At 37.3% G+C, this 24577-nt stretch overlaps 1 protein-coding gene across 1 annotated transcript in view; it reads left to right on the forward strand.

Annotated features, from left to right (window-relative positions):
* Positions 1-17326, forward strand: part of LOC100372229 (DNA topoisomerase 2-alpha) — a 47282-nt gene extending 29956 nt beyond the window's left edge. Inside the window, exons 15-31 of the mRNA XM_085496006.1 lie at positions 249-363; positions 1550-1671; positions 2326-2474; positions 3033-3264; positions 5002-5201; positions 5358-5493; positions 6218-6413; positions 6649-6887; positions 7244-7327; positions 7880-8062; positions 9598-9721; positions 12283-12459; positions 14016-14285; positions 14640-14759; positions 15020-15130; positions 16399-16550; positions 17058-17326. Coding sequence (XP_085352132.1) covers positions 249-363; positions 1550-1671; positions 2326-2474; positions 3033-3264; positions 5002-5201; positions 5358-5493; positions 6218-6413; positions 6649-6887; positions 7244-7327; positions 7880-8062; positions 9598-9721; positions 12283-12459; positions 14016-14285; positions 14640-14759; positions 15020-15130; positions 16399-16550; positions 17058-17306 — 2859 coding nt within the window. The 3' untranslated portion in view covers positions 17307-17326. The remainder of the gene's footprint in view (positions 1-248; positions 364-1549; positions 1672-2325; positions 2475-3032; positions 3265-5001; positions 5202-5357; positions 5494-6217; positions 6414-6648; positions 6888-7243; positions 7328-7879; positions 8063-9597; positions 9722-12282; positions 12460-14015; positions 14286-14639; positions 14760-15019; positions 15131-16398; positions 16551-17057) is intronic.
* The last annotated feature ends 7251 nt before the right edge of the window (positions 17327-24577 follow it).

Genomic DNA, 24577 nt, shown 5'->3' on the forward strand with positions numbered 1-24577 from the left:
TGTAAAATCTGTATCTGCTTCTATTGAAGCATTCACACATATGAGAAATGGCTTCTAATACAGATTTTACGGTAGGCATCAAAATTACCAATAGATGGGTGATATGGTCCGCTAAAAATAAACACTTTGCATAAGGAGAGTAGTTACAGATAAAAGCAGCTTGTCAATTTTTGGAACATATAAAATTGTTAATTCCATTGAATATCACAATATTGACAAATTTTTGCATGAAATTTATTTGATTTCAGTTGTACCTGTATAACAAGGACACAAGGTATATCTCGTACAATGACTTTGTCAATAAAGAATTGGTCTTGTTTTCAAACATGGACAACGAGAGATCTATTCCCTCGATGGTGGATGGTAAGTTTTAAAGCTGGCTTTTCTTTCGTTATCTTGTCTTTTGATCATCAAACAATAAACTGTATTTGCTTTATTAAAGGCGTGTCTCTATAGACCATATCACAATTCCAAATCATAGTGAATAGTTTTGACCAAATCCAACCATGATTGAACACAACTCTGCCGATCTCAAACTTTGTCTGTTCGTGCAACCTGGCCTAACCATAGTGCACTATAATTTGAAATTAGGATATGGTCTATTAATTATCCACAAATCCAATATTGAGTATGCTGGATCTTTAAAATTATTGATCATTTTCTTCAGTTTATGTACGATTAATAGAGCACATACAGCATACGGCTTCCTCTATTTCTTTTCAGTGGACAACCACCCCCATTCCCATCGCACAAAAAATGTTAAATTGTGGCCGTTGTCACATGTGCCACATTTGTGCTGATAAATATTAATTTTTCCACAATCCAATGTGCTCTTCTAATTGAAAATACAAAACTAGTTTTGACCTGAGCGCGACATGTACTAATTACCGCCGACAACTCCTTCCAATCGTCAAAGAAGTTACTTAATTACACTTGGTAACGTATCAGTTTGTACTTGGTCTGCGCAACAGTCTAAGTCGCCATCTTTGATCATATGATACCCATATCTCACACACGTGTTGCACGGCGACCACCAACCTTTAAAATACTATTGATGCAGGATATCACAATTACAATCTTTGGTTCAGCTTATGTATGTGTTTAAGTTGCTTTAAAATTTTACCAGGACAGTACCGTATTTGCTCTATTAGTCTTGTACATGCTTACAAAAATTAGGTGTTTCCATAGTAAAAATGGGTAACATTTTTATGATAGTCCGGGTAATGTAAAATACTTTATTTTCGTTTGGAATTAATTTTCGCTATTTCGTTGAATGAATGATTCAGTGAAAATAAAATCCAGTGAATATGCCTTTTTTTTTATGTTTTTTACATTCAACTCAAAATCAGTGAAATTCCATACAAAACGCCCAAAAAGTTTTTTCAGCGAAAATAAATTCCATTACAGTACTACCAGTAGTAGCAAATGTGATATTTGATTTACATGTGCTTTGAGATGTGCTTCTAATAGAGCAAACACAGTAATATTCTGTTGTAGAGGTCAATACCCAAAGTATTTGTATTCACGTTGTTTTTCTATTCCACAACAGGATTAAAGCCTGGTCAGAGAAAAGTCTTGTTCACTTGCTTCAAAAGGAATGATAAAAGAGAAGTTAAGGTGGCTCAGCTCGCTGGTTCAGTGGCAGAACACTCTGCTTATCATCACGGTGAGGTAAGTATCAGCAGAAAACACATAGCCCAACAACTATGCTAACTGACTGTCCGAATAATTCTCAGAACTGCTGTAGGTTAAACTCCTGTTATTTTCACTGGCATTTAATTTCACTATTTTGATATTTTGAACGATTTCACTGGCTTTTTTAAGTTCACAAACTTGGCAGAGAAACAATGAGTTCTATTGTTATACTAAATGTTCACATAGATTTAATTTAGCAAAATTTACTTACCAGCGAAATTTAAAAACAGGTGAATAATTAATGAGTTTACAGATGGCAATGAAAAAACGTTAATAGCAGGAGTATTCATTGCACACGTAGTACCTAAAATTTGAAAAAAACAAATTTAAAAGATTTGTTTAGGTTTTAAACAAATACTGGTAATATTGGAAAGTTTACTAAGCTGAGTACTTTTTCAATGATTCTACTATTTCAAAAATATATATTTCATATTTCACTCAAACTTAAGTTTCTCGATATTAGCGTATAACAAGCAAGGTTTGAAATACAAAAATTTCAAAAATGACCAAAAAACAGATATATTATATTTTGGGTTATATTTGTACCAATGTTACATCATTTCTGTATGCAAATTGTAATTGTGCTGTTAAACCCAAGAACAATAATATGCAAATTTGCTTTTTTTGCAGGCTTCATTGATGGGAACAATTATAAATTTGGCGCAGAATTTTGTTGGGAGTAACAACTTGAACTTACTCCAGCCCATTGGTCAATTTGGTACAAGGCTACATGGTGGTAAAGATGCTGCTAGCCCCAGATACATCTTTACCATGCTCAGGTGAATAAACTGTTCTTTATTCGTTTCTATACTGGTAACTAAGCTGTAACTAAGGGACAACATCAAAAGTTCAATGTAGGATAACAAACTTAATCCCCCCACCCCCAAACTAAAGCAAATAAGTTTTTTAACCGACATTGATCTTTTGACGTCGTCCCTAAGTGTTATATTTAGCGAGTCAGCCAAGGATGCAAAAGATTTAGGAGGGAAGGGGGTCTGCCAAATAACTTGATGGCTTACTGTTTAGATCTAAATAAAAAACAGAAAACCCACAGGGCAGCAGTAAATTGCTGAAGACATGTAAAACATCTGTCATAAATTAATATTACATGCAAACAGTGGAAAATTGTTCTTACTGGCAAACTGGTTGTTACACCAGAGGAAATCAATGTGCAGTTTTAACATTGACATGGCTTTAAAACATTTCTCCCACAGATGGCCATAATGAATGGGAAAAACTGGCATCGACAAATGATTGCATTTTATTATTGCATAAAGACAGTTTTAACCAAAAATGGTGATTTTTGTTTTTTCCCTTGCCTTCTCGTGCTTTCACAGTCCATTGGCTCGTCTACTTATGCCTGCTAGTGATGATCCTAATTTGACGCAATTATTTGATGACAACCAACGTATTGAACCGGAATGGTACTGTCCAATCATTCCAATGGTGCTAGTCAATGGAGCAGAAGGCATTGGTACGGGATGGAGTACAAAAATTGCCAATTATGATGTCCGGGAAATCGTTGCTAATATCAGATTGATGATAGATGGGGAAGAACCACTGCCAATGGTAAATAAATGTCTCAAATCTTTGTTTTATAGAAAATATCAACTCCATTGGGCAGTGAGAAGTACATTCTTCGTAACGTAATTCCATCACGTATTTGTCACTATATCGGTGTTCTCCACAATATAAAATAGATCATGGACAGCGTCATTTACATATAAATTGCGTATTACATTCCTTATTGTGAGAATGTTTCATGTTGAAAAATGTATCTCCATAAAATTTCAATGGCACGGAAACCAATATAATTGCCTTATGTAGTGTCTGTGGTGCAATGTTTGATCTTCACCACGTACTGTATTTGGTACATAGAATGCACTATTCCCCTATGCCAACCCTAACACTGAATTGTCACAGCACCAGCAATGGCTGGTCGCTAAATGAGTTTTAACCAATTTTGTTTGAGGTAAAATGCAATTTTATTTTCCGAACATATATTTTGTTTCCATTCACTATTGTCATCTTCAGAACACTTTCTATAAAAGAGACCTGTGATCAGTGTTCGAAATTAACCGAAAATCATAAAAGGCTCGAAGGACCTATGTCAAATTAAAACTGTAGGTCCTTCTAGCTAAATGTAGGCCCTGATATTTAACAAACAAAGACTAAACGGATAATACAAGCTTGCAATTGCAAAACCTTTATTTACTAATTAATCAGATATTATCTGCAGCCTCAAAGAGGTCATCATCTCTTTCATCGTCACTAAACTCATCAAAATCTCCAGAAAAAACACTGTCATGATCACTGGCCGACTCTGAATCTGACATGCATTTTGCATCGTGTTCACAATCATTGGCGTCAGCCTCAGCTTCTACAAGGATCAATTCTGCTGCACGATCCTCGACAAGGCCGGCAATACATCACCTTGTTGTTATCAAAAAGTAACCAGTCTTTGAACTTCGCCTGCCAGCTAATTTGGAATGTGCGTGGTTTACGCCTAGACCGTTCGTATTCTTGCTGTTTGTCACGCCTTGTGTAGTTTTCAGCGTGTTTGATGCAAATCAAAGATTGCGGAACATAAAATGTAAGCACGAATTCTATTGGTTTGAATCGGAGGCTTGATCGGCCTACAACCAATCAGATAGTTTGTTACAGTTCCCACGTTCGGCGCATTTCGCGATCATTCGGCAAGCTTGAATTATGACTTGTATGCCCAGGTCGATGAGTGATGCCATTTGTTGATCAAACGTGCAAGAAAACGCAATTTTGAAACAATTCTGGAGTTACTATTGATATTTATTTTATATTTGGTCTTACAATCATACTAAATGATGGAACGTTTTTTTTTTAAATATAAGTTTGTCGGCCACAAGAACTGATGTTTTTTCACAGCTCTAGGCCCTTTACACCCACTGTCGGCGTGAGGCCGACGGATCGACGTTAATTTCCAACACTGCCCGTGATTGCAGATGTGTGGATACATAATCATTCTTGACATTTAGATGATTGCTGTCTTGCCCAAAATTTGTAAAAGGCCTTAGCTTATGGGAATAATATAGGGAATATTAAAGGACGCCAAAGCAAACTTGTTAGTCGTCAAAGCAGTTGCCTTTGATAGCTCTGTTAAGTTCAGGCCCTGTCAACAGATGGCAGATTAGGCACTGAATTGCTGCCCTATGTTTATTTGGGGGGGGGGGGTAATGGTGCTTCAATGATGGACATAAAACAGCAAGTCTTTGAATGGTTTAAAACGTTTAGTTTTGAGAAGTATTTCTAAAAGTGTACTTGTCTTCACAGCTGCCATCTTACAAGGGTTACAAGGGTGCTATTGAGGAAATTGAAGCTAATCGTTATGCTTGCAGTGGTGAGATAGCAATTGTTGATAACAACACGCTGGAAATTACCGAACTCCCAGTTCGAGTGTGGACGCAGGTTTACAAAGAGACTGTGTTAGAACCTATGCTTCATGGGAGCGAAAAAGTACAACCATTAATCACGTAAGTTTATGCAAATCTTAGATTAGGAAAATGTAAAAATTTACGTTTGAAACTCAACGAGTGTCGCGGCTCTCGCTCTCAATGAGATCTCAGCATCATTTGCTGTCAAAGGTCTATTACGAATGTAATCTTATTAACATACTTGTTCGGTTACAGAGACTACAAGGAGTATCATACAGATACAACGGTGAAAATTGTGGTCAAGATGTCTGATGAGAAGTTACTAAAAGCAGAGGAACAAGGGCTACATAAAGTGTTCAAACTACAGAATACCATTTCTGTAACAAATAGTGTAAGTTGTATTGTTTTACGTCCCTTACAGTGATTTGATCCTTCATGGAAGCTGCTATGAGTACCTTTTGAGAAAGTGAGTCTGTGACTATTGCCGGGATCCTAGGGAGTCAGACTTTCACTGTCGTCCTAAGGAGTCAAATTATCAAGTCAAGAAAATTTATAGCAGTAAAAGTAGCATATTTTTTTTACAGTGAATCCACAAAAACAATGTTTTTTCTGATTTTTCTTTTGCTTGATTAAATTTGTACTTCTAATACATTGTGACATGTTGCCCATAGGTGATAAGCTTTACTTTACAGATAGGTATTCTTTGATTCAACTGTATTCAATTTTTTTCTTCCAAGTTATCACAACGAGGTGTATCATTATTTGAACTCTTTGGCTGCCAAAGTTGTTTCCTTTCACAAAATAAACCTTCTTAAATTGATCCATATTTTTTCAGAATTGTCGATCTAGTCCTATAGCCCATTTCGTTCAAAATGAGGAAAATGTAAATAAAAAAACATGAAAATGTTAAGCCAAATGTTTGGTGTGAATAATTATACCTTTTAAATGGTGAACTGCTAATTTCTATTTGAAGACCAAAAGCCAACTTGCTTTGTTAATGGTAGTGATGTGAGACGGCCAGTCTTCAGAATATCCCTCCATCAATTTTTGACTAGTGAAATTGGTTGTCATACAATTTTAACTTGATAGTTTGTGAAACACACTTATTTTTGCAGGTTTTATTTGATTCACATGGATGTATTAAAAAGTATGACGACATAATGGAGATCCTGAAAGAATTCTTCGAACTGCGACTTGAGAGATATCGTATCCGTAAAGAATATCTAGAAGGCCTGCTAGCTGCGGAGTCAAATAAACTTGACAATCAAGCTAGATTTATTCTTGAGAAGATTGAAAACAAGATTGTCATCGGTAGGTGACTTTGAACTGGACGTTGACACTATTGACGAAACTCGATTAACTTGTATTTATGACACAATCACATGGTTGGGTTCCCTAATCTTGTCTGAATGATTAATCAAGCAAATGTGATGCCCAAATTGGGGAGCTTTGGAGCTTGCTTTTCTCAATATGGTAGGATGCATTTACGACATGCTGTAACTTATGCCAGGTGACCAATGTATAATAATGTTAATTATTTCGACAGAGAACAAATCCAAACGTGATCTCATCTCCATGCTGGTTCAGAGAGGTTACGACTCTGATCCCATTAAGGCTTGGAAGGAATCCCAGAATAGAAATAATGAAGATGAAGACAGTGATACCGACAGCATGTACTCATCGGCTACTGGCGGTGGACCAGATTTTAATTACTTGTTGGGTATGGCGTTGTGGAGCCTCTCTAAAGAGAGGAAGGATGAATTGCTGAAGAATAGAGATACCAAGGTAAAATGACTTTCTTATTTAGAGAATAAATTCCATTGCACCAGACCTCGACTCACATATCCGAATCAATACCATTGTTATGAAATTTTAATAGCAAACCCTTTCTAATCATTTATGGTACTGTGTTTGGAGTACCATTTTTAGATCCCAGCAAAAGTAAGGTCTGATTACATATGGAGACACTTAACAGAGGTCCAATCAGCAAGTTGTCACTGCATATCTGGCATGTGCCAAGTGTTGTTAATGCTTTGAATATGTTCCATTGTATGTGTGGGGACACTTTGCAGTGGATTATTCAGTATGTTCACATTACAGACTCCGGCATGTGATTGTACCTAATGTGTACTATTTTTCAGGCTGCTGAATTGGAAGTACTACGTGATAAAACTCCTTCTGATCTCTGGATTGAAGATTTGGATGCATTCAGTGCAAAACTAGAAGTAAGAATTTTAGTTGAATGTATTGACAACCCCTTAGTCTTTGAAAGTTGAGTTCTTTCTGAAACTGGTTCAGGTTTATATTTGTGGCCCAGCATTGCTATATCTATCAAGTATTGACAAATTAGGCAGCCAATGACTAGGTCTGGAACCTTTTTAGTATGTCTGTGCTTTTTCGGTGTATCTATTTCTGCCTTGTGTATATACAAACAAAACCAGTTTTCTGATACAATGTGATACAAGTATTTGTTGCTATGAATATAAATCTTTTATACGTTTTGTTATGTACTTAGGCGACAACAACGCTGTACAGTTTATCCCTTTGACCGACAACCCCCCCCCCACTCAAAATGTAAATTAAATTCTTTTCTTTAATTTAATCTTAATTTTAGACCAAAATGTAACATTGCTTTTAGTTGATGAAAATAGGTGAAATTTTAGTCAACATTTTCTGTGAGATAAAAACAAACTACAAATAAAACTATTTTGTGGATGGTGCATGAAGTTGACTTTGGGGCTCAGAGGTTTAACAACAAAATTTGTTCTTCTTTCCAGGAAGTAGAAGCTCAGGAAAAGGAAGATGAATTGATAGGTGGGGCTATAGCTGCCAAACAGAAGGGAAAACGCAAGAAGTTTGTGCAGCAGGAAACGCGCCCATCCCCCATGGGGAGAAGAGTCGTACCACATATTGATCCCAGTCTTAAGAAGGGAGATGCTGGTAAAGGACGTGGTAGAAAGGTTGGTACCATAAACTGGTTTTTACTGAGGCAGATTCAAAAATTTGTCAAAATTCAGTTAAAAGTTCAGCATTTGTGCAGAACGTTTCATTAAGATTGTTAAATGTAGTCTGTGGATTAAATTGTCATATTTTGAAGATTTGTATGAAATCTGGGATCAGTTACAGTAATGCAATGTGCCTATGTAAATGACAGAAGTGTGTCTGTGGTATGGTTTAAGTCCTCGTTCAGACGAAGTCTGAAAACGAGGACTATTAATTTAGGTTCGTTCCGTACGTCCGGAGCTATATCTCGGAAATCCATTGACGGATTTCATTCAAACTTTACATGAAGACAATACATAATGTCTTGCATATGCATGTCAAATTACTTTATGATTGGAGCAAAAATGGCCGACTGGCGACCATTTTGGATGTAAAATTTGCTATTTCTGATACCTAAACATGTCCGCAGCAGTTTCTCAGAGATGACTCGGCCAATTTAGACCAAAGTTGATATGTTGATCATACATATTGGGTTATAGGTGCACGTCATTTTTTTTTCGTCATTCAAGCAAATATGGCTGACTGGCAACCATTTTGTATTTTTCATGATACCCATGCCTACTTTCGCATGAATGCAATGAACATTTCTGTTTAAATTTTGTACAACATGAACATTATTTTTCTATTTTGATTCAATATGACTGCCCAATGTTCAATTCTTGTGTAAAAGCACTAAATCATAATTTTGTTTACAAATCCATCTCCTATAAATAATTTCAATCTAATCTCAATGACTTCATCAGTATAAAATTGATATGTCAGATCACAAAATTTTGGATGGGGACTGTGTCATTAACAATGACTTGTCACAATCAATATACAATATCCTGGGATCCTCGTATTCTGAAATTTTTTACGTCTCAAATGCCATAAATCACCAAATTTTTTTTGAAAAAAAACAACCAACCAAAATTATGCAGTTTGCTCTAATTATTACACTGTATTTCAAATTGTTTTATTATTATGTATGTGTGATTGCTGTAGTAAATTATGTTCTTGTTTTTTGCTGTATATTATGAGGTTATTATGAGGATACCGAAAAGTATGCACGAAGACAGTACAGCTGGAGTATCGACCCTACGGGCAGCGGAGGTTGGTGCGAGCGCATACTATCGAGTGCATACTTCGCTGTATTCTCGCAATAACCTTATTATACATCGTGGGAATCCCAAAATCAAAAAAAGTTTAGAACAGATTCAGCGAACTTCTTTCTGTGGAGTCCGGTCAAACCCTGGGGATGCTATGTTTGTTTTTATTATTAGAGAATGGTTACGTGTGTAATCGTTCCATATTTGGAATTCGCATTTCCTTATATGGTAGGATGAAAATACCCAGTGCAATACCGCATAATTACGACACGCTATAACTTATGGCGTTACGGTGACAGATGTATAATAATACATGATAGTGATACCAAACCCAACACTCTACCATGCATATCTGCTTTTCTCGCATACACAGCACTGATAGTAAATAATTTTTATTTTTTCAGAAAATCAAATCTGAAGATGACAAATCTGAAGTCAAGATTAACAACGATGAGACTTCTCTGGAAAGCAGCCAGCCACTGAGTTTGGCTGAAAGACTTGCCAAGAAAGGCAAAGCAAATACTCTTGGTACGGACAGCTTCCTTCAATTGGTCTCTAAAAGAACATACTCTACTTCTTGTACATGTTGGTCAATTTACAGAGATTTACATTGTTTTCAAACTGCACCAAACTTTTGTGAAGCAGTGCCTTTTAAATCTTCTGTAAAGCGGGTTCCATCTAAAATACAGCGTAGGAATTATTCAACGTGCTCACATACTAAAGTTCGGAACTCAAATCTCCCCATAGGACGGTCTTTCCAACTATCAAGAACGTTTCAACCCATTTTAAAGCTTTTGAGGCTAGTCGTGACATAATTGTATTTTATCAAGAGTGTTTTAAATCTTAAGTTTACAATAGGGTATTTACAATCAAGGTTAGCCTTATTTGTGGTTTATAAGTGTCTAACATCTTGGTTCTTGTAGGGATGTGGTTGTATGCATTAAGATGTAGAGACATATAATGCTAACAGTGGCAAGGTGATTTGCCGTGGTCGTACATTACAATCATGTGTGTGATTATTTGTGTTTGTAATTTGACCCACATTTTTGTTCAAATACTATGTCACCGTTCATTTCATTCATGATAAACATTGCATTTCATCCACACGCCAATTACTTAAATTGAAACCGTGCAACAGCCATCACTCTTGCAACTTTTTAATTCTGTATATAAGGATATTGCAGCACCCTTTCTTGTGCTCACGATTTTCAGTTGTGACATCTGCCACAGCTAAGGCCAAAATAACAAGTGCAATAAATTCATATATCTCTATATTTATCTGAATTCAGTACTCCTGGCCACCAGTCTCATTAAGTGTAGTTGATTCAATAAAAAAATTACATCAAGGTATATACAGAGAAAAAAAATTGTAAATTATTATGACATCCTCGCTTGAGTGCAGAAAATTATAAATTACAAAGATTTTTAATTTCCATCTGGTGTTTATCAGCTACCGGTAATAGTTTATAAATATCTCTGTATGAATTAAAACTGGTTATCATGTATTGGACAAATTAAAGCGAGAGGGTATTGAGTCCCAAGCGACGATAACAACACGCGTTTAAAAACGCAAAGTCTCATGGGTAGACGCTTGTTTGTAAACAATGACATGCTATGGCCATCTGATGCATGCGCAGGTGACGACCGACCGACCGACCCCCCCCCCCCACTTTAAGGGAAAGTAGAACTCTTCTTCAATGGAACGAAAACTGCATAAACTAACTCTTACCTCAGCAACTAAATGTCTGCCCTGTTATGTTTATCAAATGTGCTTAATTGTGGAATGCTGTTTTCCTCCTGGCTTAATATAAATATCAATATAGTATTCCAAAGTGTGATATGGTGTTGCTATAATCTATTATAATTTGATGATACTCTGCATCAGTAGTTAATTGGTGTAGAAATATGGTAACCTGCTACACCCCGACCAAGCTTCAGCAAACCCTTAATTCAACAATAACTGTTTTGAGTGAGAAACCCAAAACGTTTTGTTGCACTTATCATATCACATTGTGCGAAGTAAGCATGGTGAATGTACCGACTGGATAGGGACTTGAGAAGACGCAATCAGTAAAACAACATTTTATAAAGATGACGAAAGTCCTTCAATTGATGCATTGTTCTCTGTTTGGGAGTAACCAGACGAGGTAGTTTCCGCAATTTTATGAAGAATACAGTATCATGTTGTAGAGATATTAAAACGCTACAATTGTTTAGTGTGTGAAACATGTTTACATGTAATTCAAACATGTGGTGCACGCCGATTGGTAACTCTTTCAAGCGCGGTGATATTTGCAACCATGTGTGTTGACATTTTGTGTGAATGACACATTTGATGACCCACATGCTGTATTGCAGAGACTTATCAAAAATTTGCTTTGACCACCACCTTGGCTCAGGCTTTTAGTTATGTTTCTTGGCTGGTCCACTACTAGCTGTTATGTCATGAATTCATAAACCCATAAACCCAGCGACTTTAATAGGAATTGTACATGTTCAGGCTTTCCCCCAGAGGTTCAGGAACTCTACTCTAATCTGATCAATGTAAATTCTAAAATTCAGATGCTGTAATTTATTTAGACTTCATGTCCCATAATTAATTAGACCATGAGCAAGTAGTTCAATTTTTAGGTGGCAGAATTGTTCGAATGAGAATGCTGAAATTGTTTAATTGGCCGTTGAACTGCAGTGGTCGTCGCGCCGCATCCTGTTCGATATGGGACTCATAGCGACGTATACAACGCGTGTAAAATACATTGTTTATTTACATGAAATTCGAACACGCGCTGCGCGACAACCACCGCGCTTTAAGAGGTCATTCCAAACTAAAAGTGTAGAACTAAAGATTCTAAGAAATGTTTTTCTTTTTATGTTTGTTTTAGCAAAAGTATTTTTCACAATAGTTAATGGGACAGTTGTCGCTTTGCATCCTGCGCAAAACTGGTTACTGGTGTTAGTTATTAGCATATCACAACATGCATTTATGTGTACAATTTACTTAACGTGTAATTGACACAAGACTTCAAAATTTGCAGGAAGTCTACTTCCATTCTCATTGCCAATGACTTTTCTGTGATGCATTTTTGCAGGTGCTAGTAAGCCAGCCAAGAAACAATCCACTCTTAGCTTCAAGCCTGCTGCCAAGAAAAAATCTAAGAAAAATCCTTGGGAATCTGACTCTGACGAGGAAAGCAGTGTTTCGGATCTTGATTCAGATATGGATTTCCAACCTGTAATACCGCGTGAAACCACTTCAAAGAGAACAGGTATGTTCAGCATATTTCTTTTAGTTTCATATTTTATTTTGTTACTATGTGATATAAAAAAGGACAGCCATGTTGCCATTAGCTCCTTTTTTTTTTTTTTTTGCAATAACTTCGCAATTCACAAAATAAAGCCTTATTTCTCTTAAAATGGTAATCAAGAGGAAATTTAGCCAAGAATGGTAAAAGTAAATGCAAAAAAAAAAAAGCATGCTTACAATTTTAACCTGGAGATGCTTCAATCAAACTTGCAAAGTGCACTTTCTTTTTCTAAGATCAGTTTTAAGATGCCCTCCCCTTCCAATCCTGCCTCCCAATTCCTACCAGTTTCATTGAATCTGAATCAATATTACTACTGTAAATATATTCATAATTCACTGGTTTTTAATTTTGCTATTTTCACAGATAATTAAAATTCACTAAATTAAATCCATGTGGACATAACAAAAAGAACAATAGAAATCGCTGATTCCTTGCAAAGTTTGTAAACTGTAAACCCAATGAAATTTCTCAAAACATCAGGAAGAGTGAAAATAAATGGTTTTACAGTATGTCAAAACCTTTTAAGTTTTATCGCAGTTTCAAAATGTTGAAGACATTTAAATTATTGATAGGTACTGTCATTTACAGTTTGTTAAATAAAAAAATAAATAATAAAATCCAAAACAAGGATTTGTATTTTGGGCTCTGTCTATTCTACATCATTTCAGTTATTCCTGCTGAACAGATTCTGTTGTACAATGATTAGACATTGATCTGTGCATTTTTTTCTTGTTTCATTAACCTTAAACTCACTGGCTGCCATCTTTTTTCCTCCAAGAAACCCGTCTTCATTAACCCTTTCACACCAGCAGTTCCCTCTTTTCATCATAAACTCACAAAATAGTCCCGTTTAATGTCTGCACTTTACTAAAGAAGATTGAAACCAAAAGTAACTAAATTTTTTGAGTAAAAACTGAAAATTTACTCAAATTTTGTCTGTGTTGGCTCCATAATTTAATTGCTAGAAATATTGAAGAAAAATTAGGCAAGAAAGTCTGGTGGTGAAAATGTTAAACTTGTATTGGTGTGTGCTTGAGCGTTGCTATTCAAATTTTATGTAAAATTCTATTTCACATGTTGCATAAGCTGTCTGACACCAATGTCAAACACAACTCGTAAGACAACCTCCATTTAAGGTTTGCTGAAAAGCTTGCAATTGATGATTTTCCGTTCAACTGCGAGATCTCGCGAGATGCATGAAAGACGTGCGTTGAACATCTGCCGCAAAAATCGAACGATTTGATTTTGAACTCTAATTTCTTTATTTCGTAGCTCACATCGACCACCCGATCTTAATAGAAATTGCCTATCATCAAATGTGTACAGCACATTATTAAGCATGGAAATGACCCCAAAATATTTTCACGTTTGTCGAATCCCACGCGATATTTGATGCCACTACGATGCTATGACCTTTGTTTGTCCTGTTTTTACATTCGATTTCATGCATAATGCACGATTCTCGCAGTGAACGGAAAATGGTCTATTGATATAAGAATATTGTTTTATTTTAACAGCTGCTGCTAAAGTCAAAAAGTATACGTTCAGTGACGACGACAACAGTTCCAAAATCAGTGAAGAACCAAAGTTTTTGGACGATGATGACAACGATGTCACTGCCGGTGTTCCCAATGGAGCTGTATCTGATGATTCTTTTCGTGTGGCATCAGATTCTGATGACAGTTTTGGTCCCGAGCCTGTTCAGAAAAAGTACTCATTTGATACTTCTGGTTCCGAGCAAGAGAATGTCCCAGTAAAACCGAAGCAACCAAGCAAATCAAAGAAACGTAAGTATTTGTTTATTAAGATTATATGAATTGGCAAGGAAAAAAACAAAACCTTGTTGAGTTTTTCTAAATTTGTCAAAATTGTTGATCAAAACATGTTCCCAATAAAAAATACAATTAGTCAAAAATTATTTTGGCATAATTCAACAATAATAATAATGATTACAGAGTTGTTGTGCACTATTACAAGTTCTGCAATGAAGTGTAAAATACTTCAAAACTGATGTTGCTCATGTGTCTAAAGCATCAAAGTGAATATTTTTTGCTCCAAATTTTATAAAATAATACTACTTTAAATTGTTTTATGCAGCTGTAGGACATCTAATTAATGAATTCTTTCTTTTTCCTGTGTAGCGCCCTCAGTGGTAGAATTGGATAGTGATTCTAGCTTGCCCGAGAAGCCAAAGGCGAAACCTGCACCGGCAAAGAAAAAAACACTTGGGAAGAAGCCAGTGGCTGTTGGTTCTAAAAAAGGCAAGTTAATTTAGCAATTCCACAGTATAACCTGTGAAAACTAAAGACACAAGAGAACACAGCGTTTTTCACAGCTGCCCCAAAGAAAAAAGTTGTTACAATTGATTCAGATTCTGACATGAATATCTGTGTTTCCATAGAGAAAACAATGCAATATATTCGTGTAGCATACAGTAAACCAATCAACTTTTATGATTTGGTACATTGTATTTTGCCTTATACCTATGCATTATTGCAATTGATCTTCTTTTCTATCACAGAAACGAAAACCCAGCCGAGTATAGTTGCTGCTATGTCTAAACAGAAGACCTCAAAGCGGAAGAAGAACTCGGATTCCGATGATTCTGAATTGAGTAAACCGAAAAAGAAAGGTAAACAATTGACCATTTATGGTTTGCCCTGTGTGCGTCCGTGTGTCCGTGATCACCTGTATCTCGAACATGCATGGACCGATTAAGTTCAAACTTCACTCATACATCACACATTATATGGGACATATGCACATGCATTTTTTTCATGATCCGATTAACGATAGCCGAATAGCGGCCATTTTAAGGCCGAAAATGCATCAAAATCGCACATTTTCACCATTCCGGACCCGGATCTCAGTTATACATGGATGGATTTCATTCAAATTTGGTACATACATTAAACATAATAGGACCTTGATGGACGTAATTTTTTGGGGGGGATCTAGTTCGAAATGGCCGACTGGCGGCCATTTTGTTTTAAAGAATTCAGTTCTGGATCCGTATCTGACACATGTCTGGATTGATCGAGTTCAAACTTCACACACACATGGTACATCATGTCACAAATAGATATGTGCATTTGTTTCATGATCCGCTTAACAATAGCTGAATGATGGCCATTTTAAGGCCGAAAATGCATCAAAATCACGTATTTTCACAATTCCGGAACCCGATCTCAGTCATGCATAGATGGATTTTGTTCAGATTTAGTACAATGTGTTGTTCAGGGCTCATACCACTAATTGAATTTCCATAGACGACAATGTTAACATATGACGAAAATGACGAAGAAAGTTGAAAATATGGCTCAAAAATGGGAAATTAATATGCCAGTAATCAACCATAAGAAAAAAACTAACATGTTGGCCAGCTCAAACTCTTGCAAATCTCAGGTAAACAAGACACACCTACTGTATTTGGATTGCACCAAGAGAAATCACTGGAAAAACACCAAGGTTAGAACATCCAAATACACACAGAATAAACCCACAGGTACACAGTCGCTAAGTAGTAAACAAAAGACCACATGTTGGTCTCACCTCTGACCCAGGTGATTACGCCCTCAAACAGGGAGCACCTGAGAAAAAAATATTTAAAAAATTTCGTTGGTTCTTGCTAGGCATTTAAATTGAGGGCTATGAGCAGCCATTGGTTGATTAGTGGCATGAGACCTTAATATGCAGGTGCATTTCGAATCAGACCACTGAAAGTGGTCTGAGATTTCGGTCATGATCTGCTTTGAATGTATACAACTGTATGTCACTCAAATATGAACGGAACGTGTCATTGACAATGACTTGTTGAAATTTAGTTGTAATGTAAAACTTGACATGTCTTGTAATGTATCATTTCTAACTGGTATTTTCTCTCCCCCCCTTTTTTCACAGCTGCTCCAAAGAAAAAAGTTGTTACACTTGATTCAGATTCCGACTCCGACATGGATATTGCACCTGCCCTTCCATCGAGAAAGATCGCATCTGATTCGGACTCAGATGAATTTGTCCCCAAAAAGGTCACAAAAAAGCCTGCTGCTTCGAAGGTATGAATATATCTCAAGTTTTTTCTGATAACGTTCTGCCCCCCACCGTTTCTCAAAGATCTTCAGCCTGAATTTTCTTCAAGATTTTATTATTGATTTGCGGCACCTTTGCACTGTTTTTTTTGTTCGTTAGGATATTGCTTGGCGACATGTGTTGGACAAGTTGCATATTATTGTTAATAATGAATTATAATACTGTGGAATACTTTATTTTCGCTGGAATTAATTTTTGCTGAAAAGGCTTTTTGGACGTTTTGTATGGAATTTATTTTCACTGATTTTGGATGAGCTTAATGTGAAATATATGGGAAAAAATATATTCGCAGGATTTTATTTTCACGAAATCATTCCTTCAGCGAAAATCAATTCCAAGCGAAAATAAAGTATTCTACAGTATTATTAAAGAATTTAATTTAGTACGTTTCTATTACATGCTCAGAAGAGCATATTTAAAAATTTCTCCAAACTTGCATAAACTTACTGATATTGATTATTACAATCTTGCAGGCAAAAGCCAAGCCTGCAGCTAAAAAGAAAGCTCCCAAATGGGATGACTCAGATGAAGAGGACTATTCCCCAGTGAAAGCGAAACCAAAAGCGAAAGCCAAGAAGAGTAAAAAAGTTGATGATAGCTTTATGATTGATGATTCAGATGATAGTTTTCATGCACCACCACCGAGAGAGCGTGCAGGAAGAGCCAGAGCTGCCGTCAAATACAACTTTGGTGACGACGATGAGGATGATAGCGACTTCTAAGACCTTGAAACGGGGGGGGGGGGGGGGGGGGGGGGGGACAACTTGATTGAATTGATTTAATTGAACCTGTTTGAGACTTGTACCCTTCTACGGACACCTTAAATGAGGTGGTGTATATATCTCACATATATATTTATACTATCGTACCCAATCACAATTTTTCTATTTAATAACAGTGAAAGAAAGATAGAATTGGTGCATTTAGAAACTGAGTAAATTATTGTCTATCAAATGATATAACAATTTGGTACTGGAAGCTCCCACATGTCCAACTGAACTCGTTTTCCTATTTTTGAATGTGTGCGTGTTACATCTTTTAACTTTTACTGTTTTAATCACTGCCAGTTAAACAATAAAAAAACGAAAAATTTTAGAAATTTACTGTGAAAAATGTATTAAGCTGTTTTAAAATTGATAAAAACAAGCGTATTTTATCTTGAACTTAAACTCTATGTGTATTGTTTTGTTTTGTATACATTCTTTTAAGATTATTGTGATTCCATACAGTGCTGTTTGTGTTTTGTATGTCCAGACACTATTTGAGCAGCTGTTGTAATGTAAATATTTCACTACTCTTATTCTTCGCAGTTTGCTCACGTACATGTACATGTTCACGAGTTTGCAACACAATAGATGTGGTTTTACTTCAGAAAATTGTCACCCCACCCCCAATAAAGAAAACTGCAATGCACCAAGATTGATCTTTCATAATGTTTTCGTTCAAATTATTGCAATGGGTTTAGACCTAAACTTCTCAGAGTCTGTGGTTTGTATTATTCCTGTCTCTTGGGATTTATGTGAACAAATGCAAGATAATTTTACAGCAATTATATCACTTTAGATATCAACTTGACTGAGTATTGTTTCTTGTTTTCCAACTGTAATGGGTGTCTGAATTTTGGTGTGTGTGTGTAATTTGATTGGTATCGACAAAAAATCATCGGCAAGTGAAAAACTACATCGTTCTGTCAGACACGTGTTGAAAAGTGACCACAGAGTCGTTTGTTTGCTGTATTCTGTCTTCTCTTTCATCAGCCTGTTCAATAAATGATACCTGAATCTGATTGACACTCAATGTGCTGTTGAGCATCTTTGTTTGCTATACTGGGTGACAAACTTATTTGTCATGTGCCAGATAATAAAGTTACACTGCAACATTTTCAGTGGAGTATAGGGGTTGAGTGGATCGCAATTCTGTTCGAGACGCCAATTTCTAAACCATCGCCAGTGCTTTCGTTCTAGCGTTTGATGGATTGTTTTGGGGGTGGGGGCCAATCACAAGGTTGAGTCTGGGCCATCGTCCGAATTGCATGGTTTCGCTAAAGCCGACTATTCATAACCGGCCCACGAACCCGTGCGTGATCGTGTTAGGAAAAGCTGTATTTCACAGCAGTTAAATTGAGTCATTTAATTGGGCGCGCCAAGAAGCTGGAGCTACCAATCAGTGAGCGCTACCAATCAGCGATGCTGTATCATAAATTTGGGGGTCATCACAGATTAAAACAATGACTGCATGTAGGCTCTACGTTGATTCACCAGAGTCAAGAACAGAAGGTCTGTTCGTTGACACGTTTCCAATTTTTGTTATTCCAACATTGAAAATTTTTTGTGGACAAGTGAATGAAGACTATGGAATGTTTGAATGTTTCTGCAAACAGTGTTTTAGTAAACTGACAAAAACTGTCGAAACGGATAACAGTTCTTCGTTGCAACTAACATCATTTCCCTTAGAAACAGCACTTTTATTATCTTTCGATGGTCAGTAAGCTCGTTCAGAGAAAAAGCTTGCAACATGTTGATTTCTATATTCAACCGAGCTAGCGCTGAGATTTTACCATGTAATATGTCGTTTATATCGCAAGTTCTGATTGGGTAAATCAAATAAGCCCTAGTGAATCTTATAATCATTTGAGGGCGTGCGACATACAGTAATTCATTGTGAAATCTGCCAAGGGTTAATGATGAGGCCGAATAAATGGCCCTTGGCTGGAGAAGATGGGTCTGGGTATGCAATTGTCACATTACAGGTTCAGTTGGGATGGAGATGTCAGTAAGTTGCTTTGTTCACCACATTCAGTGTGTACAAATTAGTCCAGCTTTCTTGTTCAGCTAAGAAAATCATTGAAATGACCACTCTTAAAACGTTTTTAATGCACAATTGCTTGCCTAGCTTTTGTGAGGGTGTCATTTTGAATGGTGGGATTTGATGGGAAGGCCCAGTTATTCCACTGAAAAGGAATTCTCGCATTAGAAGTGGAAAGGGACGCAAGTTGGAATTTGTGTTCACTTATTGCAAAGAATGTACAATGAAACAGATGCAACAAGCTCTGATCTTGTGCACAAAGTGACCAGTTTTACCTTCGTGGAGCGCAAGACGGTGATAGACAATATTGCTGTTCAGTGGCATATTATGTTGTTACCATCAAAATGTTACCAATGAACTGGTATAATCGGTATCGCTCTTGCTACAGCGACTATATCAGTCATTATTAAGACCCAGATAGCGACATAAAATCGTCTAAGTGAAACTATTATTGTATTTCAATGCATGCATCCGGTATGAAGAACCATATACCATGCTAATACATGTATAAAGAAAGATTGAGTAAAGAAACTTTTTTAAAAAGCAGGGAAAAGAAACTCAGAACGCGAATTTCGAACAGAGCTGACATTTCGCTCGCCTGACGAGCGTCGTGAATTGCGCTACTCACGCCTACATGTCGGGCTAACATTTCGCATGTAGAGCCAAATTTCGTGAAAAATTACATATTTTTTACTCTGACAATATTTTGGATGTTACGCTCAATGATGGACAGGCCCCGAGTATTTTTTCTTAATTCACAAAAAAAACAAAAAAAACATTGACCGTGCACAAATGCATCACTGGAGTCAAAGGAATCATCTTTTTAAAGAGTGCACTTGCAATTGAATAGCTTGACTACAGTCCCTCTATCCCCGGGACTGTGGCTTGACCAATGAAATCGATGCAGTTTGATTTAAAGTTGTTCAGGCGCGATATGTGTGAATACCACTTGTCAGCCTCGCTAGTTTGCATTATCGCCAGTTACGGCTTCGCTGAATCATGGTTAGATTACGTGTGATCGAAAATCCCTTAGTAACATTATATCACACACGCCTATAGTATATACACAGCTGGTGTTTCGTTGCTTCTTTCTTTATACCACTTATCGTAAATAATAATTAATTTTTGCGGCGATGTGCGCAAACCTCGAAAGACATTTTAATATACTAAGTATGTATTCATGTTGGTCTTCCTATTATTTTTTATATTTCTTCAAAGAGACTAAATACACCCGAATGCTATTTTCTAACCTAGCTATACGAATTGTCCATGTCTGTTTTATCACTTATGATGTCGTGTTAAGCAATTTGATCATTATTATTGAAAACACTGATTTAATATTGTATTATCGAAGTTTTCTTAAAATACTGTGTTTGAGTACTTTTATATATTTGATTACATGTACCATTTTTGTTTTGAACCACGTCTATAAAAAACATGTTGGTGACACAAGTGCGAACGTGATAGAAAACACCACTTTATTACGCATTTCTATAATGGTAACTTTCGACCAATGAGGGACATTCCTTCCTAGGGTTCAGAATCCCACCGAGCCTATAAATAGGACGCGCAAGTATTTCAGCGCCAGTGTTTACATATCTCTTTATGGTAAATTCTCCGGTATATCAGTGGATATACTATATTGATGTAATAACCTACTCTTACGCGTTTATTACTTACGTATTCGTTTCCTGTGATTGATTTGTTTGCATAGCCTGGCATTTCTTACTTATTTTGGATATAACCCAGTCACGAATCATAACCCCACATATGACCATTAATACCATCCGACGATTGTGATCGGCGACATATGTCCAGACACGGCAATTTAGAAACGCGTGATAAAATTACCAAAGCTAGTATTCAAACTATTGTACGCCATATTATTTTACTAGTTCGATTAACAATAGTAAGTAATGCGCATGTAAAAGCTAGCAATTATCACCAAAAAGTAATTGACCACCTCGGCACAGAATATTTGTAAGATTCTCGATGCCTCATCGATTGTACTTCGCAACAGTCACGGTGGGCGAACGTTTCGTCCGTGCGCGTTTTGAGAATTTTTAAAGTTTTGTTTTTTAAACTGTTACATCGAAGTGTTTGACGCCAGATTTTTTTCATGAACTCAACTTAACGTGACCGATTTGGACTAGCTCTGCGTACAGTGCTGTGTGTACGGGGACGCGTTTGGTTGATAGATGTCCCCACCACAGCCCTGCGTACCTCCATAGACAAAGTCCGGGAGCGCACCGTAATTGGTGCGCAAGTTAAAAATAACTTTTAATAAGTAGTTTCCCAGCCGAAATCGGTTGAAATGGCGATGGTTATCCATAACAAAAATTACAAAGTTATCTGAAACTGAAATGTCTTTAAATAACAACTAGTAAAGACGGACAAATTGTAAACCGGAGGAATTATCCACCAAACGCCGCCATTTTTAATTTCATTCACGCGAGAGAATGCGTTTGTTTTTAGGGCAAAGTAGCCGATTTCATCCACAACTGGACTCCGAACTGGGAGTTCTAGATATATCTGGTAATTGATCATCATTTTTGGCACCTGGGCATGTTATTTCGATAAAAAAGTTATATTTTTCTAAGTCCCGGACTTTGTCTATGGAGGTACGCAGGGCTGTGGTGGGGACATCTATCAACCAAACGCGTCCCCTTACACACAGCACTGTACGCAGGGCTAGATTTGGACATGTTGCATTGTATTTATAAAGATATTGTAATTTGCATGATGCTTAAAGCGGGAGGGTCGTCACCTGCGCACGCGCTGGAATTGAGTTCCAAGCGACGATAACACGCGCTAAAAGCGCAAAGACGCTTATTTGTAAACAGTCACACCATGCACCATTGACGCTGCAGGTCGGCGTCTTCTACACCGATTTGGCTGGTTCCCGCCTCAAGTGTCATGGCGTACCAAGCCACACTTACTTGCCATTCGCAAAGGACGCCGGGAACCAGTGAAGTACACCGATCTGACGCATATCGCACAAGGTGTGTCGGGAGTTTGTTCGAAACTTCGAACGTTTCGAAGTCAATAGTCGATTCGAACTCCGCACAGTTCGATGCGCGTTAAGCCTGGCGCACACGAGAGCTATCAGCTCAGGCAAAATTCATTCGTGGCTGTTTGCTTAAGCAAAAATCTTCCGTGTGCGCGCAAATTTACGCAAGATTTTAGTCACTCGTGGCGAAATGGTGAATATCTATTGTGTTTAATAAATTTCGCCACTCGTGGCAGAATGCTTTCCGTGTGCGGTGAAATGAAAGCTATCAGCTAATGCGTACTCGTAAGTGCGCATGCGTCGCGAATGTTTACATAACAACAAAATGGCTGCGCCCACGGACTCGGAATTTGTGAATGATGCTCTCTGAGAAGAGAGTGTTGTTGACATTTGGCCGGATTACCCTTGTCTGTATGATGTAAGGTCGAAGAATTTCAAGAATAGGGATAAGAGGAACCAAGCTGTATCTGAAATTGCAGAGAAGCTCAATAAAACAGGTATATTATGTAATTAGATAATACCGGTAATAATTTTGTGAAATTTTTACGCATCTCAATTTTTTGCAGGGTTACAAAGTAGGTTTCAAAAGCAAAATTGAGTCTCATCTCAATGTTCCTAATTTTTTTTTCAATTTTTTTTTTTAATCCATAGTCATTATGTAATTCATTTTCAGTTGTATGAATGATGTTTGTATATTTTTATTAATTTGCCCTAATTTGCTTTGCTGTTAGAATGCCATTGCTGTCGACAAGGTTCTCTCTAAATATAAAGTTTTTTGGTTTTTATTTATTTATTTTTCAGGTGATTGGGTAAAAACAAAACTTAAAACTTTGCGAAACAGTTATACGAAAGCAAAGAAGCCCCAGGGCAGTGGTAGTGCCAGGAGAAATCCAGGTAAACGGACCAGTTGGTTACTTCAGAAGTTACAGTTCTTGGCTCCACACATTGCTGTCAGAACATCCATTTTAAGTTTAAGTACTTCTGCTGTAAGTATGTTTGGCCTGTAGCATTTGGCAACAATCAATCACAAGAATGGTTACGAACCAGTTGAGCAAGGCTAACCGAGTCGTGACCTCGTAACTAGTCTTGTGATTGGTTGTTGACAAATGCTGAACAGGCCACGCCTTCAACTGTGCCGCGCGTTCGGGCAAACCGTTAGGAATTCCTAAATGGAGTCAATTTGTGTAGTTTTCTTGGTTTATTCTACAGATATCGGGAAAATGTAGGCAAGGCTTTGGCGAAATTTGAAGGAGCAACTAATATTCTTCAACCTGGTATTTTTTTTAGATTTTATTTTTCATTCTTTTCGTCTGTTTTTTCGAGTTTAAAAAATGTGAGCTGGCTGGAGCCTTCATCCCTTGTCTATTTCTTACACTCGATACCAGCCGATAACCCCCCCCCCCCCCGCGCGCTCATAGAGACTGCGTACTACAGTTGATTATAGTTCCTGGGCTCCCTGTGTTCAGGGGTTTCCTTTTACTTTCGAAAGTTGGGTAAATAAAAAACTGTTTCTTTCGTTAAAAATTTTCACAGAAACAGCGAGGAATGTCAGAAACATCTCAAATGTGTAAATCTAAGCAGGCAGTATGTTTGAGCAAGGCTTTATTGTAGTATTATAGACATGTTTACGCAGAACGGAACTTAGAATGTTTTCAAATTACGTCACTCAGTCACGTGCCTTCCGGCCGGAAAACCGGCCCAAATGGAACAATATGGCGATTACTAGTTACCTGCGTCCCGTTGTGTCTTCTTCCGGTGACGACACAACGGGACGAAGGTAACTAGTAATCGCCATATTGTGTAGAAGACGCTGAACTGCAGCGTCAATGCCAGCGTCCTACCTCTACCATTCGCAAAGGACGCCGGGAACCAGCGAATGCACAGGTCTGTGCTGGAACAGCGCTTCCTGTGACGACACAACGCGGTCACACGCTATGGCCATCTGACGCATGCGCGGGTGACGACCCCCCCCCCCCTGCCGCTTTAATATAATGCCATATAAGTATAGAGGGAGGGCAAGGGTTATTTTCGTTCAACGTAATTGCAATATTTTTTTGTTCGTACAACGTAAATAGAAAAAATAAATTCCGTAATTCTGTAATCACAGGCTAAACGTACAACGTAATCAATCAAATATTTTTTCGTACACTGTAAAAATGTGTCATTTTTCTCGTACGT

This window comes from Saccoglossus kowalevskii, chromosome 22, assembly GCF_978046115.1.
Source record: "Saccoglossus kowalevskii chromosome 22, keSacKowa6.1, whole genome shotgun sequence".
NCBI lineage: Eukaryota > Metazoa > Hemichordata > Enteropneusta > Harrimaniidae > Saccoglossus > Saccoglossus kowalevskii.